The sequence below is a fragment of the Hemiscyllium ocellatum genome, chromosome 16 (assembly GCF_020745735.1).
Source record: "Hemiscyllium ocellatum isolate sHemOce1 chromosome 16, sHemOce1.pat.X.cur, whole genome shotgun sequence".
In the NCBI taxonomy this organism is placed as follows: domain Eukaryota; kingdom Metazoa; phylum Chordata; class Chondrichthyes; order Orectolobiformes; family Hemiscylliidae; genus Hemiscyllium; species Hemiscyllium ocellatum.
The window spans coordinates 71,736,268-71,751,569 of record NC_083416.1 but is presented as its reverse complement, the minus strand read 5'-3'; the positions used below and the strand labels follow the sequence as shown (position 1 = coordinate 71,751,569).

General features: G+C 40.8%; 1 protein-coding gene across 2 annotated transcripts in view; it reads left to right on the top strand.

The window, feature by feature from the left end:
* The window catches only part of LOC132823469 (uncharacterized), a 67,405-nt gene that overhangs the window by 18,917 nt on the left and 33,186 nt on the right, over positions 1 to 15,302 (top strand). The window contains exons 1-4 of one of the 2 annotated variants that reach the window (XM_060837371.1): positions 1,080 to 1,200; positions 4,384 to 4,725; positions 4,804 to 5,073; positions 11,891 to 12,232. In XM_060837371.1, coding sequence (XP_060693354.1) covers positions 1,095 to 1,200; positions 4,384 to 4,725; positions 4,804 to 5,073; positions 11,891 to 12,232 — 1,060 coding nt within the window. In that variant the 5' untranslated portion in view covers positions 1,080 to 1,094. Of the gene's footprint in view, positions 1 to 1,079; positions 1,201 to 4,383; positions 4,726 to 4,803; positions 5,074 to 11,890; positions 12,233 to 15,302 lie in introns of those variants that run through there. The other variant, XM_060837372.1, reaches the window with a different exon arrangement.

Genomic DNA, 15,302 nt, shown 5'->3' with positions numbered 1-15,302 from the left:
TGTAATGAGCTGACATCTACATAACTTTGTGATCTACCCCAAGCTGAAATAATATTCAATTCTGTGCATGGCTCCATACTTGTCCTCCAGATGAGAATAATACATTCAGTATGTCCTTACTTTAGTTGTTGTTACATTGAAGTGAATTGGACCTTCTCTCCCAGATCAATGATTTAACACTGCCTTATCCAGGTCAGACTTCACACACCAGGGTCAGTGATCAGAGCCCTGTCCCAGAGTTTCACACGGCTCACAGGGTTGAGGTAGAGGGTGTTTGGAAGTTGGGAGCTAATGGATGCTACTGTTTACAAAGAACATTTTGAAGATCTGATCATTACTGGCCATTTGTCAAGTGGAACTGCATGTGAGAGAGAGCAGTATTAGAACAAGCATTTCCTGAAGGGCCATTCGTCCTGGAGGCAAATACTTGGAACCAAACTCAGGAACATCTTTGGAGGCCACTGATTGAAGTTGCCAGTGGGGCTGTGATGACCATGATGTGGATTATTGTGCAGGTACCCAGCAGCTGTGGAAACTTGTGTGTTCAGCACAGAATAGAATGGGAGCCTTCTCAATGTCTGATGATGTGATGTTACCTTTCAATCACAACCTCATCCTTCACTATCAATGGTAGTCTCGATATCCCCAACTGCCATCCAAAGGAAACTTACCCTGACCCAATATCCTCCAATGGGTTCATGGCTAAAGTATATTACCTCTGCTCTCTGTCTCACTGTTGGAGCAGGACTCAGGTTGTTTTTCTTATTACCCTGATAAGATGGTCTGTATGTAATTTGTTTTTACTTGTTTGCATGGAAAGGATCAAATGCTCAGGAAGGGCACATTAACAATTCAGTTAGATGCTCGTCATTGGATTGTATCTGGCACTGATTACACTAATCATTCCTGATGTGTTTTCCATAGTTGAATCAAATGCCAAGTACCCTTACCCCAGGGTGGGCAGCGATGTTACCCTCAGCTGTACCATCTCCAAACTCTCAGATACAGTCTGTCTCCAATGGAAACGGAGAGATTTATCTCAGCAGAGAGACGGGAAAACCGATCAGATACGAGTGAATAACACAGTCTATCTGATGGTCAAACATGTTACCGTGGAGGATAAGAAGCTGCATGTGTGTGAAGTACAGGAAAATGGATTCATGGTTCTCGAAGTGAATCAAGACTTTTATGTTGATGAATGTAAGTGCTGTTTCCTCATTGTGAATATTAAAGGATCACTGTTATAAAACCGTTACATGTAATGTGAACACGTGAAGCTGTACCTTCAACTGAGAACTCCAAGAACCCAAACTTGCAGCAAACACCCAACTACATGTCTCACTGATTCATCATATTGTATTTCTGTCTTTCTTTGAAACACATTTGCTATTTATACTTTATATTATAGATTTAATTAGTGAAAATCAAATGTTTTGGTTTCTGAACTAGCTCACTTTTTTTCACAATTTCAGTGTGGATAAGGTGATAGGGAATAGGAAACATAAACAAGTACCTTGTTCCCATCATTATTTGTCTGCAGCTGGTCAAATGCCGGCATATTCAGTCATCTCTATTTCTTCTTTATTTCACCCAAATGCAGGTGAAGGTGAAGTAGCATAATCCTACTTACTCGTTAGACAGGGATGACTGGCAACTGTTTAACCTGAGGGTCACCATGCTTAAAATGTGGGGTTGAATTGAGAAGATGGAGACTTTTGGCAACCTCAGCAAATGCAGGAACTGCACCTTCTCTGTTTGCATCCCTGTGCAATGTATATCAGCTGGTCAGCCAGCTGAGCTAACCAGCCTCCATTATAAATGCTTACTGTCTACTCCAAAATACTACATTGAGCATTTATCCTCTTTTTCATCCAAAACCCCACCCTCAGCTTCTGCCACATCCCTCTGTCCACCTTCCCTACTCCAAGTACACATCATTGGTCTCATGGTCATCATTGCATTTGTAATTTCTGATTTTATTTGAATTCAAATTTCACCATTTGCCATGATGGGAATTGAATCTGTTTCATTATTTTAGTGTCAATACTGATAGTCTATTGATATTACCACTCAGCTATCACCTGCCCACATCTTTCCCTCTTAACCCTCGTCTCTTATCGCTCCTTCTCCTTCAGCTATCCAGCCAGAATGCACTCTTTGTGACAATTGTTTTATAAGAAGGGAGCAGTTACTTGATATATTTGCCTCCATTACTGCTTTGAGTCCTCTGTATCTGTGACAGCATGAGCTTGCAATCAGGACACACTGTATTTTGAAGGCATGAGTCCATCTGATCTTGTTGGAGTATGATGGATTAAAGGCTGTTGTTGCACTGGCAATGTAACAACTGAGGATAGCTGCACATGGCTGTACAGGTATTGGCCTCCTGACTGTTGGGGACCCCTTCCAATGGCAGAAAAATGCACATTGTAATTCTGTCCCTCCAAAACAAAATACCCTCCTACTTTGGATGTAGCTCTTTTGAACTTGATAGAGAATTGTGAAGTTCATTACAAGGACACATGGAGAGATTGAGGTAGTTCTTTGGGCTAATTGAGAACCTCCTGTTTCCACCCGCCCGATTTCCTCAATTCACTTCCTTCCTCACTGTGTTGCTGTAATCCTTCATTCTTCACCCCTTTATTCTGGAACCCATCTTTGTCACAGCTGATGTCCACAAACTGGCCAGAACCCCTCTCTGTCAATGTGCCACAAACCCCATGCTGAGCCTGAATCTTCCCCTGATCAAGGCAAACTGCTCCCTGATCTCAAAAGCCCACATGGTTCCAAACTACAACTTGCAAATCCCAGCCTACAACACTCTCCCAGTAACTATTTCCTCCATGTTATCCTACACCACCTGACATGAGTTGGTTTCAGACTAGACATTGCCCTGGACATAACCTTCCCAAACCTAGACTGTCTGCAAACCATGAACCAATGGATGGGCTTGAGGACAGTCCCTTGTCAAAGTCAAAGTACACAGAGGCTTCAAATTGCCCAAGAGGGAGTACCTTAAAGGATTTTTCAACAATCAGAGAAAGGTTCCCCACCCCCACCTCCTGTACATGGAATGGAGAGAAATGGTAAACTGCTGCTTCTACAATCACACCTGAGTTTTTTTTTTCCCCTTCTTTACTGATCAGTTCAGTAGTGAGCCTAACAGCAGCCAATGCAAGTGAGAAACAGCCTGTGATTTGAGGCATGGTGAGCAGTGAGGGCATTCAGTACAGGCAGTGAGGAAAATGCCAAAGGAGCGTTTTCTGTGAGGCCAAGAGCTGACAGCTGAGATCCTGGGGTTGCAGGCTGAGGGGGTGAGAGATGGAATGTTTGGAGGGTTGAGTTTTCCAAGATCTGACTTGAGGCAGAATAGGGGGTTAGCCTTTCATTGAGGCTGAAAGGGATTTTTCCAGATCCTGGAATTCTGTCTGCTAGATCTAGGATGAGGGAAACTGTCAGAGGATGGGAAAAGTTGAACACAACAATCAGAGGAGCGGATTGGGTGTGTAGGCTGAGGAGAGCAGCTTTGTGGTAGCAGGCAGAGGAGAGTAGGGTTTAGAGTGTCCAGCAGCGGGAGGGCATGGTTAGAAGCATCAAGCAGTTGAGGGGAAGGTTGCTGTGTATCCAATGGAGGGTAAGGTTGTAGGAAGGGCTCCAGGCTGCAATGTGTGGTTGTGCTTTGAATCTAATGCCAATAAACACCTCGATACCTACAGATGAGATGGTCAAACCACCACACGTGGAGCGAGAACTTCATCACTGAAGTTTATCTCAACGCCGAGAATCTGGTCATTTTACCTACTGCTCAATTAAGTGCACCCTGTCTCATATTCCTCTCACCATTTCTGAGACTAGAATATCCCATTGCCCTTTTCAATAATCTCAAATTGCAGTTAAATTGAAGCGATCACTAGCAGCAGGATTACATGTTTTTGTTCAGTGTCAGAATATTGGGAATTGGATGTCTCAGAACAAAGAACAAAGAACCATACAGCACAGGGACAGGCCCTTTAATGTACCAAGACTACACTGACAACAATCTTTTTAAGTTAAAAACCGTTTGCCTCCACTCAGTCTGAATCCTTCTGTTCTTTTCCTATTAACTTATCCATCAGGATGCTTCTTAAATCTTTATATCATCAAAAGGAAACATATTAAAATGATAAAAAAAAGGTTCATGATTTTCAACAAAGTCTACCTTTTCTACATATTGATCTCAACTAAAGTTTAAATAGTTAATTGTTTTGAAAAACTGATAACGCAATGTTTTAATGATCAACATGAAAATAATTTAATGCAACAATAGTCTTTTGCTATTTTGCCTTTTCCCTGTTCTTGCTCAAGCATAAAGTTCCAGCATGTGATTCTCTGTCTCTCTCATAGATTTACATCAACAGAGCTACACTCTTTATCGCTCAGGCACAGATCGCAGTGAACTCAACCTGACTTGTTATTATTATTATTATTATTATTATGATACTGCTGTTTGGAGCTGGAGGTCAGATGCTCAACATGAGGAGGAAATCATAACATTTGCTTCAAGATCTCAATCCCTCAATATAAACAGAATTCACTTTGGGAATCGACTAGTCCCCACAACGACAAAGTTTGATGGCAAGAATTTCAATGTGAGGATTGTCCCAGTCCTGTTTGAAGATGCAGGAGTTTACACATGTTCAATGCAATCAAATACGATGGTGACCATTACATTAATCACAGTTAAAGGTAGGGAACAGAATGTTGATGATGTTTTCAATGATCAAGCAATTGTTTAAACGCTAAACTATTTTCTTGTTTACACAGTCACAGTCGAGCCTTCTGATGTCGAAACTGTGGGAGACTCCGTTACCCTGATCTGCTCTGTCTCTGATGTCACTGAATCAATGAGACTTGTTTGGATCAATAGCAATGGTAATATTGTTGAAGAAAAGGCATTTACTGTGAGGAATAAAGAAGATAAATCATTGAGACTGATTGTTGGGAAAGGTGACAGAGGCAGTGGGAAGTGGACATGTGTTTTGTTTCATCAAAACATGCCTCAGGTTTCCGTCCCGTACTATATGGAACTCCGTGGTAAGTGACTCAGGGCTTGTTCTTAACAAATAGAATCCAAAGGAAATATTGTTCCCATTTATTGCTCTTAATGGCAGTAGTAACCCATCCTTTATATCTTGTGTATAAGCCTCTACAATGGTGCAGTTTGTCAGAAACTTTCCCTGAGATAACACCTCACTGTCTGGAAGACAAATTGGTTAATTAGTCATTTATTACAACAATGTGCATTTGGGAAGTGGATGAACATTTGACAGAGAGTGTTAAATGTTTGTAGTTTCTGTTCCATCAAAATTTGGAGTGAAAGCTGATAATCTACATGAGATGGTAAATTTGATCATGAAGCTAACGTTTGAAACAGCTTACCGTTGTAAACCTTGAGAGCTTAACCTACTCTTCAATTCACTGTGTCACAAAACCATGTGTAACAAAGCAGAGATATTGTAAAACAGACAGAGATGGCTCTGATTTTGGACAAAATAATCCAGGAATTTTTTCAATAGTTATTAAGCATCATAACAAAGGCTGTGGAAAGGATATCTGAAGACTAGGCCAGTGTTTGAGCAGAAGAAGTTGCAGTGACTCAGTCTGACCATAGAATGATCATTATCATTTGTTTTGTTGTCAATGTGTTGAAATTTTCTTAAATATTTCATGAACCATATGGAGTGCGAGAAAGACCAATTTGACCTTTTCTCTGTCCTGCTCACACAAACAGAATGAGACCTCACAGAATAGATACCATCTTTTCTGTAAAAAACTGTTTAACAGATGAAGCTAAAAAAAATGCATTCTTTTCAAGCATCATGTTTTCTCTTTTTCCAAAAAATTTCAAAGTCTTTACCTCTTTTAGACAACTCTCTCCTATTGCCTTGCCTTATTTCAATTCTCAAACTTTATGTGCTGTATTTTCCCAATTCGCCCCCCAACCCTTCATACCCTTTGACCCTTTTGCTTTCCTACCATTACCCTGAGTTTATGATCTGGTAGGTTAGGGTTAGGGTTAGGGTTAGATTTCCTTCTCTGCATCCTTGGCATTATCTGGCGGTTTCCTTGATACATTCACATTGCCTCATTATGAAGAAAAACACAAGAAGTCCCATCCTGCTCTCCCTTTGAATATCCTGCCTAATACATCTCGTGCTCTATATGTTCCACTCACTGGTCCACTGTTGATCATATATAATCTCCAAGTGTCTCAGCTCCCACCACCATGAAACAGATCTCCCTCAACAGTGTCCGTGCACTTGTGGAAATAAGCCTTTCATCGCTGTGCTTATTGTAGATAATTGGATCAACAACATGGTCTTCACGGGAACCCGGCTAAGAGTAGACAATATATTTTATTTCCATTTGGCTAGAGAGTCCTTTCCAAAACCTTTCTGATTTTTATGTTATGGAGACATTTCAAAAATGTCACAACATTCAAGGCTCTGGACCAAGTGTGGACAGTGGAACTAGTGTAGTTTAGAGTTAGTTTCTGTTGGTGCAGACCCAATGGACCAAAGGTCCTCTTCTACACTTTATGATTCCCTGATTCTGAATCATTTATGGCCCCAAATATGGCCATTTAGTCCATTGAGTTGCAGATTCCAACACGATTTTGTGACTTGATCTGTCTCCTTTCTCCTCATATACATTTTCTCAGTTGCATATCCCACTTTGTTCCATCCCCCTCCCCTCTCCCCCGTCATCCTCATTCTCTACTGCACACTAATCAAATTGTTCTCACTGCAATGTATTTACTGCTTTCCTCACTCAACTTTGCACCAAATGATTTCTTATCCTTGGGGAACTTCAACATCTGTCAGAACTCAGCATGTTCTGGGATCATTTCATCCATTTTGCACTTTATCTTCACCCCTCTCATTTAAATTCTCCAGTTCATATTTCCCAACTATGTCTTAATGTCATTTCATAAAACATCCCTATTCCCATGAAATCAATCAGGAAAGGCCATCTCTGATCACCTGCCTCTATCAATCTCTAACTACATCATTTTTGTTTTTGATATTAAAAATATATTTGTCTGAGTGCTGCTTGAGTAGGAAAACTTTGAGCTGGAAGTTTGATGAGTGCAGCAGTTATGGGAAGGGAGGAACTACAATTTAGTTAAGAAAGATATATTAACTGAGAAAAAATATACTTCAGGACATGTGTCACAGCTGCAGCATGTGGGAGCTTCTGGATCCCATTCAATCCATTTGAAACCAGAACTGTCCAGTTTGTAGCTTGTGGAGCGTGGCCTGGTGTCAATGAGCTGGAATGTGCCCGCATTTAATGCCAATCTCTCATTGCCCTTGTTGTGAAATTGGGTGGAGTATTTGTGGATTAGGAGGTCAGAAGTTAGGAATTTGTGTTTGCAAAGTACTAGGGGTTAAGGCTTTGCGTGCTCCTTTTAAAAGATCATGTGCTTTATCTGTGCTTCGAGATTTAAAATGGATGCCTGTGAGCAGCAACTTGAGAGTTTGCAAGTACATAAAGAGCACCTGAATTGAAACATTTGTATCAAAAGGCCGTACAGTGAGCAGGTCAAGCAGCAGTTTTTATCAAGCAACAGGCTTTTGAATTTGTCAGTCAGTATGAACCAGATACTTAGATACTAAAAGCCTGTTAATTTTAAGTCTGATGGTTTTGAGAATATACTGCTTAATTTAAAACAGCAACACAGAAAATATTTATCTCCCACAGCAATCTGTGAAAATTTGAGAGTCCAAGAAACATTTAAAGCACAAATAAAGAACAACTGTATTTATAGCAGAAAATAATTAACTAACAGGTATTTAAACTCCTTCCTCTAACCTATATTTGACCTTCCCCTTTTATAATATTAGTCCGATAAAACCGCCCAATTAAGATTTACCAAACATTCAAGTTTTTAAAAACAGTCAGATGTTGAATCTTCTCTTCCTTGGTTTTCTGTTCATCTTCTGAGAGTTTTCTGTTTCACAGGTCACTGATTGATGAAGGTACCTTTAAGAGAGCTATTCTCCAGGCAGTCTGCAGATGTCATTGGCTTGGCAGATCTCCTCTCAACTATTTAATTTTCCCCGGACTGATACCCCCCACAAAGCATTGTATTGTGTCATTGTCATTTACGATAGTCAATATTCATAATTCAAACTTAATTGGAATTTGGTAATTTGGGGAGCACAATTTAAACTGATTGGCCTAATTTGAATCTGTTTTGTCATTTCCAGGCAACCAGCTACCCTAACTTTCAACCAAGTGTTACATTTTTACCTTATTCAGAACACTTGGTGCTGTTAGCTTTTAACTCTCTTAAAGGTACAGTACACCCAGATTTTCACAACAATATTAGCAATCCTATTGCAAGGAATACTGATATGTCATCAAGGAATAAAAAGCATAGGGCAGGGGCAAAGACCACCACTCCAAACCTCCACCCACCGCTCCCCCCCCGCCCCCCCACACCCCCTGCCCCCACCCCACCCCCAGAGTTAGCTGCCATTCACCAACGTTCGAGAGAGAGAGAGAGAGAGAGAGAGAACCGTCAGCTGTCAAAGGTTCCTCAGTGACTTTAGCCAAATAACAACGGTATCAAGCACACAACTGTGAATCCATCACCCCCTTCATTTTCCAAAACAGCATACCTGTTTGAAATGGGTATATTCACAAAAGGCTCCTGCACTAGCAGCCTACCTCTCTTACCATTCCTGGAGTTAACCCATCTATAGGAAGGGTTTCCCCCCTTCCTATAACTGCCATCCATCACATACTGTTGCTGTTGCAAATTCCTCATCGCTTCTGTCTCTCCAATCGATCCACTCGATCTGATAAGATTCGCATCCAACAGCATTTATGGCAGATATAATCCACAATAACCCTTAAACTCTCTTTAAACTCCAACATCTGACAAGAAGTATATATCACTGCAAAGGCCATTTTTGCTCCTTCACAATCTACAGACCCAGAAAATAACACCGTCTTATTCCTCTACAAACACTGCCCCAGGTTAAATTAATAGCTATGGCTTATATTTTAAGTTTAATCAATAGACTTATCTGCAAAAACATATAATCAAGAAAGAATCCACTATACTCACTACTGCAGCCTTTATCTTGGGCACACTTAAAACAACAATGTACTTAACTGATTCTGTGCTGTGAACTTCGCCCAACAGTTCCTCCAAGATTAGTTGTGAATTTCACTGTTTTAATTTTCCCAGTTGCACTCTGATGTCCAGCGAGACACGAATTCAAACAGCAAAGGTGGGAACTGTACAGGTTCTTCCTCTCTCTCTCTCTCTCTCCCTCCCCTGCACTGTCCTCACCATGTGCTTCCTTTGTCTGCTCTTCTCCCTTTTAAACTGCTGTTGTTTTGACATTTTTTCCAAGGGTGTTACCAATTCTAGAAGGAGTGGAAGTAGACAAGTCCCCTGGGCTGGATGGGATTTATCCGAGGATCCTCTGGGAAGCTAGGGAGGAGATAGCAGAGAGTTTGGCTTTGATATTTATGTCGTCGTTGTGTACAGGTTTAGTACCAGAGGACTGGAAGATTGCAAATGTGCCCTTGTTCAAGAAGGGCAGTAGAGATGACCCAGGTAATGACCCAGTGAGCCTTACTTCTGTTGTAGGAAAGGTTTTGGAAAGGATTATGAGAGATAAGATTTATAATCATCTAGCAAGCTACAATTTGATTTCAGATAGTCAACATGGTTTCGCCAAGGGCAGATCATGTCTCACAAACCTCATTGAATATTTTGAGAAGGTGACCAAGCATGTAGATGAGAGTAGGGCAGTTGATGTGGTATAGTTAGACTTCAGTAAACCCTTTAATAAGGTTCCACATGGTAGGCTGATGGAGAAAATGCAGACGCATGGAATTGAGGGTGATGTAGCAGTTTGGATAAGAAACTGTTGGACAGAATATATTCAGTCTGGAGTCCAGTTACTAGTGGTGTGCCACAAGGATGTGTTTTGGGACCACTGCTGTTTTGTCATCTTTATAAATGACTTAGACGCAGGCATAGGTGGATGGATTAGTAAATTTGCAGACAACACGAAAGTTGGTGGAGTAGTGGACAATTTGGAAGAATGTTACAAGATGCAGGTGGACTCGGATAAACTGCAGAATTGGGCTGAGAGGTGGCAAATGGAGTTCAATGTAGCTAAATGTGAGGTGATGCACTTTGGGAAGAATAATAGGAAGGCAGAATACTTGGTCAATGGAAAGATTCTTGGTAGGTGGATGTGCAGAGAGATCTTAGAGTCCATGTGCATAGATCCCTGAAAGTTGCCACCCAGGTGGATAGTACTGTGAAGAAGGCATACGGTGTATTCGGTTTCATTGGTAGAGGGATTGAGTTCTGGAGCCGCAATATCATGCTGCAACTATGCAAAACACTGGTGCAGCCACATTTGGAATATTGTGAATAGTTCTGATCGTTCCATTCCAGAAAAGATGTAGAAGCATTGGAAACGGTGCAGAGGAGATTTACCAGGATGTTGCCTGGTCTGGAGGGATTGTCTTTATGAGGAAAGGCTGAGAGATTTGGGTCTGTTCTCATTGGAAAGAAGAAGGCTAAGAGGGGATTTGATAGAGACATACAAGATGATCAGAGGATTGTATAGGGTAGACAGTGAAAGACTTTTTCCTAGGAGGATGATGTCAGTTTGTACGAGAGGTCATAACTACAAATTGATGGGTGATAGATTTATGGTAGATGTCTGATGCAAGTTGTTTACGCAGAGAGTGGTAAGAGTTTGGAATGCCCTACCTGTTAAGGTAGTCATCTCAGCCACATTAGGGAGACTTAAACAATCCTTAGATAAGCACATGGATGATTTTGGGATAGTGTAGGGGGACGATCTGAGAACAGTTCATAGGTGGGTGCAACATCGAGGGCCGAAGGACCTATTCTGCTTTGTATTGTTCTATGTCATATATTCTATGAACAGAAAACAAAGCTAATGGCCTTTAGTGTCTGATATATCTGTAATAAACCCAACAGTATTATCCCTTTACTCTGAAGAAAAATTGATTTAGGTCATTGATCCTTGAGGATTCTCTGACCTTGATTATTACTTTAGAAAAAAATAAATCACCTGACTGCTTCAGAAAACATTGTGAGTGTGTAGGGAACTAAATAATAGAGAATATTCGAGATCATTATCATCCACTCGTTCAGATGTGTTGTAACACACCTCTGAGCAGGTGGGGCTTCAACCCAGACCTTGCCCCATGCCTCAACCTCTCATCATCAGAGCCTTTGGTCCCAGACTCCCATTCTTGATGAGCTTGATGGAGAGGAGGCCATTTTTTTTCCTGTGTTTATCAAAGTCCCAGCTCCAATGCTGGGACTTTGATAAACACACTCCAACTCTTCCTCTGACAGTATCTCCCCATTCCAACCAGACCTTTATTTTGCAGTTCTCCTTCAAAAATTTGCAGATGATGATTTGAATGTGTCCAGTAAATGATCATAGTGAACTTCAGACTTAAGGTGTGCCTGGGGTCACCAACGGCAAACAGGAAGCTTCTGAATACATTGAAATGGATTGTCAACTTTCACAAAAAAGGACTTGCTTCTGAAGATGAGTCACTGGGAGTGTGTTTTCAGAGTGGATTTGTCTCTTTTGCATTCTAGACTGGGGGAGAGTGCACCCAGGAAATGCCTGTGCTCCTCCCAACTCAGAAACACTATTCCAGGGAAAACAGATTGGAAACCTGTTGTAGATCCAGCTCGTACAAAGTTGTCTTCAATCAAACTAAATTAATGATAGTAATAGTGACATAAATTAGGTGAAAGCATTATGATTTGATATTAAAATACTACCATGGTTTAAAATGCTATTATGATTCCTCTTTCTAACAGGAAATTCAATTTATCAGTATTTTGAAGATGGACATGGTGATATTTCATTACAAGGACCAGACAATCCTGGGGAGGGTACTTTTGTCTGGGAATGGGAACCACACTCAGGGCAAGAAAAACAACAGCTGGTTACTTTTCAGAAAACAAGGACGAGGTCATGGAATGCAGAATGGAGTGAATACTGTAGAAACAATAACTGCCACTGGTGGCTGTCCCATGATAATCGTTCCCCAGATCTGAGACTTCAAGAGCTCAAATTCGACTTTGCGGGATTGTACACCCTGTTTCAGACGCCGCTGAATGAAGTCATCCTGAAAAGGTACAACATTTTTGGGATCAAAGGTGAGTGAAATATCATTTGGAAAGATTCAATAAACTGACTGTAAACAATTGGATATGTGGAGATGGGATTGCATGAGTTTTAGTCATGCAGTGCACAAAGTGCATTTCTCACAGAAACACAAGGGGATATATTCTGTTCATTATTCCTTTTGAAATTGTCAAAATGAGCAAAACTATCTTGACAATTTCAACATTAGAACAACTGGATCAATCTATATAACAGTGAGTTTGTATACGGGTCACAGTCTCTGTAGCATGTATTGATTTTTTTTTACAAACTAACCCGTTACTTCTAGTAATTTTCACTGTGGCACTGTTGTATAGGTTTCTGTTCTGTGATCTGCACATCCACAAAATGATGTGGCATTCCTTTATTGTCATTTCCCCGAACAGTGTTGAAATCATTGAAAAATGGGGAACTCTTTCATTGCTCCTGATCCACCCTGTTCCCTGTCTTGCTCCAGCTGTCATATTTGCTTTCAGTCCTGCTGTAATCCTGAAATCTATTTTGTCCTGCTCCTGTTCCCAACAACAACTAAATGTTTAATTCGTGTAGGAGATGGGTTAATATTTCTTGCCCAACCCGAGTTGCTCTTGGGAAGGTGGTAGTGAACTGCCTTCTTAAACAATTGCAGTCAATGTGATCTCTTATTTGCCACCTTCCATTTCATGATGTGATTGACCTAAGTCTCTTCTTTTAAAGATTGAATTTTTTAAGAAGGCAGCTACAATTACAGTGCTGAAAATGTGTTGCTGGCTAAAGTACAGCAGGTTAGGCAGCATCCAAGGAACAGGAAATTCGACGTTTCGGGCCAGAGCCCTTCAACTTCATTCCTGATGATGGGCTCTGGCCCAAAACGTTGAATTTCCTGTTCCTTGGATGCTGCCTAACCTGCTGTGCTTTAACCAGCAGCACATTTTCAGCTCTGATCTTCAGCATCTGCAGACCTCACTTTTTACTCTACAATTACAGTCCCACAAGCTGATGGGAAGTGTGCACTGGAAGTCAAGTTGGAAGTCAATATTATGATCATCACAATTGTGAAAGATGACCAAATTAATCATAAAGATGTTTCCCATTGGTCTGTGACCATTTCCCTACTTTTGTTCATTCATGGAATGTGTGTCACTGGCATTTATTGTTCAACCCTAATTACCTAGAGGGCTGTTAGAAGTCAACCATATTGCTTTGGGTCTGGAGTCACACATAGGTCAGTCTGAAGATATGGACCTCTTGAAGGGGCCTCTTGGTTCAAGACTGGTCAAAGGAATCAACTGAATGCAGTCTGAATGAAGCAAGGTCATTAGTTTAATAAAGTAAGGTAGCCTGACGCAATGCTGTTCAGCACACGAAGGCTGAAGCTTCTGTGTTCAGTGGCAAAATTGCACAATTACTATTGAACAATAAACATTTTATTTTTTTGAGAGACAGTACAGTTTTAATTACAAGAAAAGACAATCAAGTATAATAAGGTGACATGATTGAGAGCAGGATAATCTAATGATATTCCCTGGGAAAGGGGTTTTAATTACAAGAAAAGTCCAATCAACCGTATTATGGTGACATGATTGGCAACAGACTAATCCAATGATATTTCCTGGAAAAAGGTTCTTGTTTCACATAAATCGTCATGTCATGGTAGCAGTTCAAGGTAAGTTCGAATGGTCAATTATTGTGTCAGTATTCATTTTATGAAAACTCCTTTGTTTGCTTTATCTTCTATTTCAACCAATTCAACAAAGCAGCAGTACAGGTTCACACTGTCAAATTATAACTTTAAGTCATATTGTTGTGTTATTTTAAATTGAAAAAACATTCTGTGGTTAATTAAAACCTCCATATATTTGTTGCTTCTGACAACAGCCTAAGTTCAAATTTTAAATACTCAAGACCAGATAAGAATGTCAGGATTGCTTCCAAAAAGGGCATGAGTGTACAAGATGGGTTTCCCTGGAATCAATAACATTTTCACAATCATCATGTGGGCCTATGGGTGGCATGGTGGCACAGTGGTTAGCACTGCTGCCTCACAGCGCCTGAGACCTGGATTCAATTCCTGACTCAGGCGACAGACTGTGTGGTGTTTGCACATTCTCCCCGTGTCTGCGTGGGTTTCCTCCGGGTACTCTGGTTTCCTCCCACAGTCCAAAGATGTGCAGGTCAGGTGAATTGGCCACACTAAATTGCCCGTGGGGTAAATGTAGGGGTATGGGTGGGTTGCACTTCGGCGGGTCGGTGTGGACTTGTAGGGCCGATGGGCCTGTTTTCACACTGTAAGTAATCTAATCTTAATTCCAGATGTTATCGAATTTAAATTTCACTATCTGCCATGGTAGGATTCAAACCTGGATCCCCTGGACATTACCTGGGTCACTGGATTAATAGTCTAGCAATAATCCCACAAGGCCATCTCCTTTAGTCTTATCTAAAATAAGAGAAATTCACACCAGGTTTCCTGAATGAACAAGGAAGCAACATCTGATTTACTTTAACAAACTTAGAATGGCAAGAAGAGATTGATAATTACAAAGATGCAAATGAAAAATCTGCCTAATTTAAATCCAGACAAATTGGGCTCACAGAATAGACAAGAGAAAGATTGTAAAAGAATATCATGGGTGATATTCATCAGTTAAAAAGACACAAACTTTGTGGATCTATGCCAAAACTACAAAGCAACTATGAGATGATCTACTCACATTCTAGTTTGGTTTTTTGGGATGGTATCTTGCTGTTGTGAACGTTGGTGATGTTTAATTCAGCAGCCATTCAATTGGAATCAAGTCTTGGCTTGCATTCCCAGCTCTTTCTTGGAGATAGTGAGGACTACAGATGCTGGATAGTCAGAGTCGCTAAAGTGTGGAGCTGGAAAAAACACAGCAAGTCAAGCAGCATTGGAGGAGCAGGAGAGACAATGTTTCAGGTCCTGATGTAGGGTTCTGAACTGAATCATTGACTCTCCTGCTCCTCAGATGCTGCTTTACCTGCTGTGCCTTATCCAGCTTCACACTTTAACAAGTCTTTCTGCCTCTCTGAGTACTTAAATGATGTTTGTTTTCACTCTCAGAG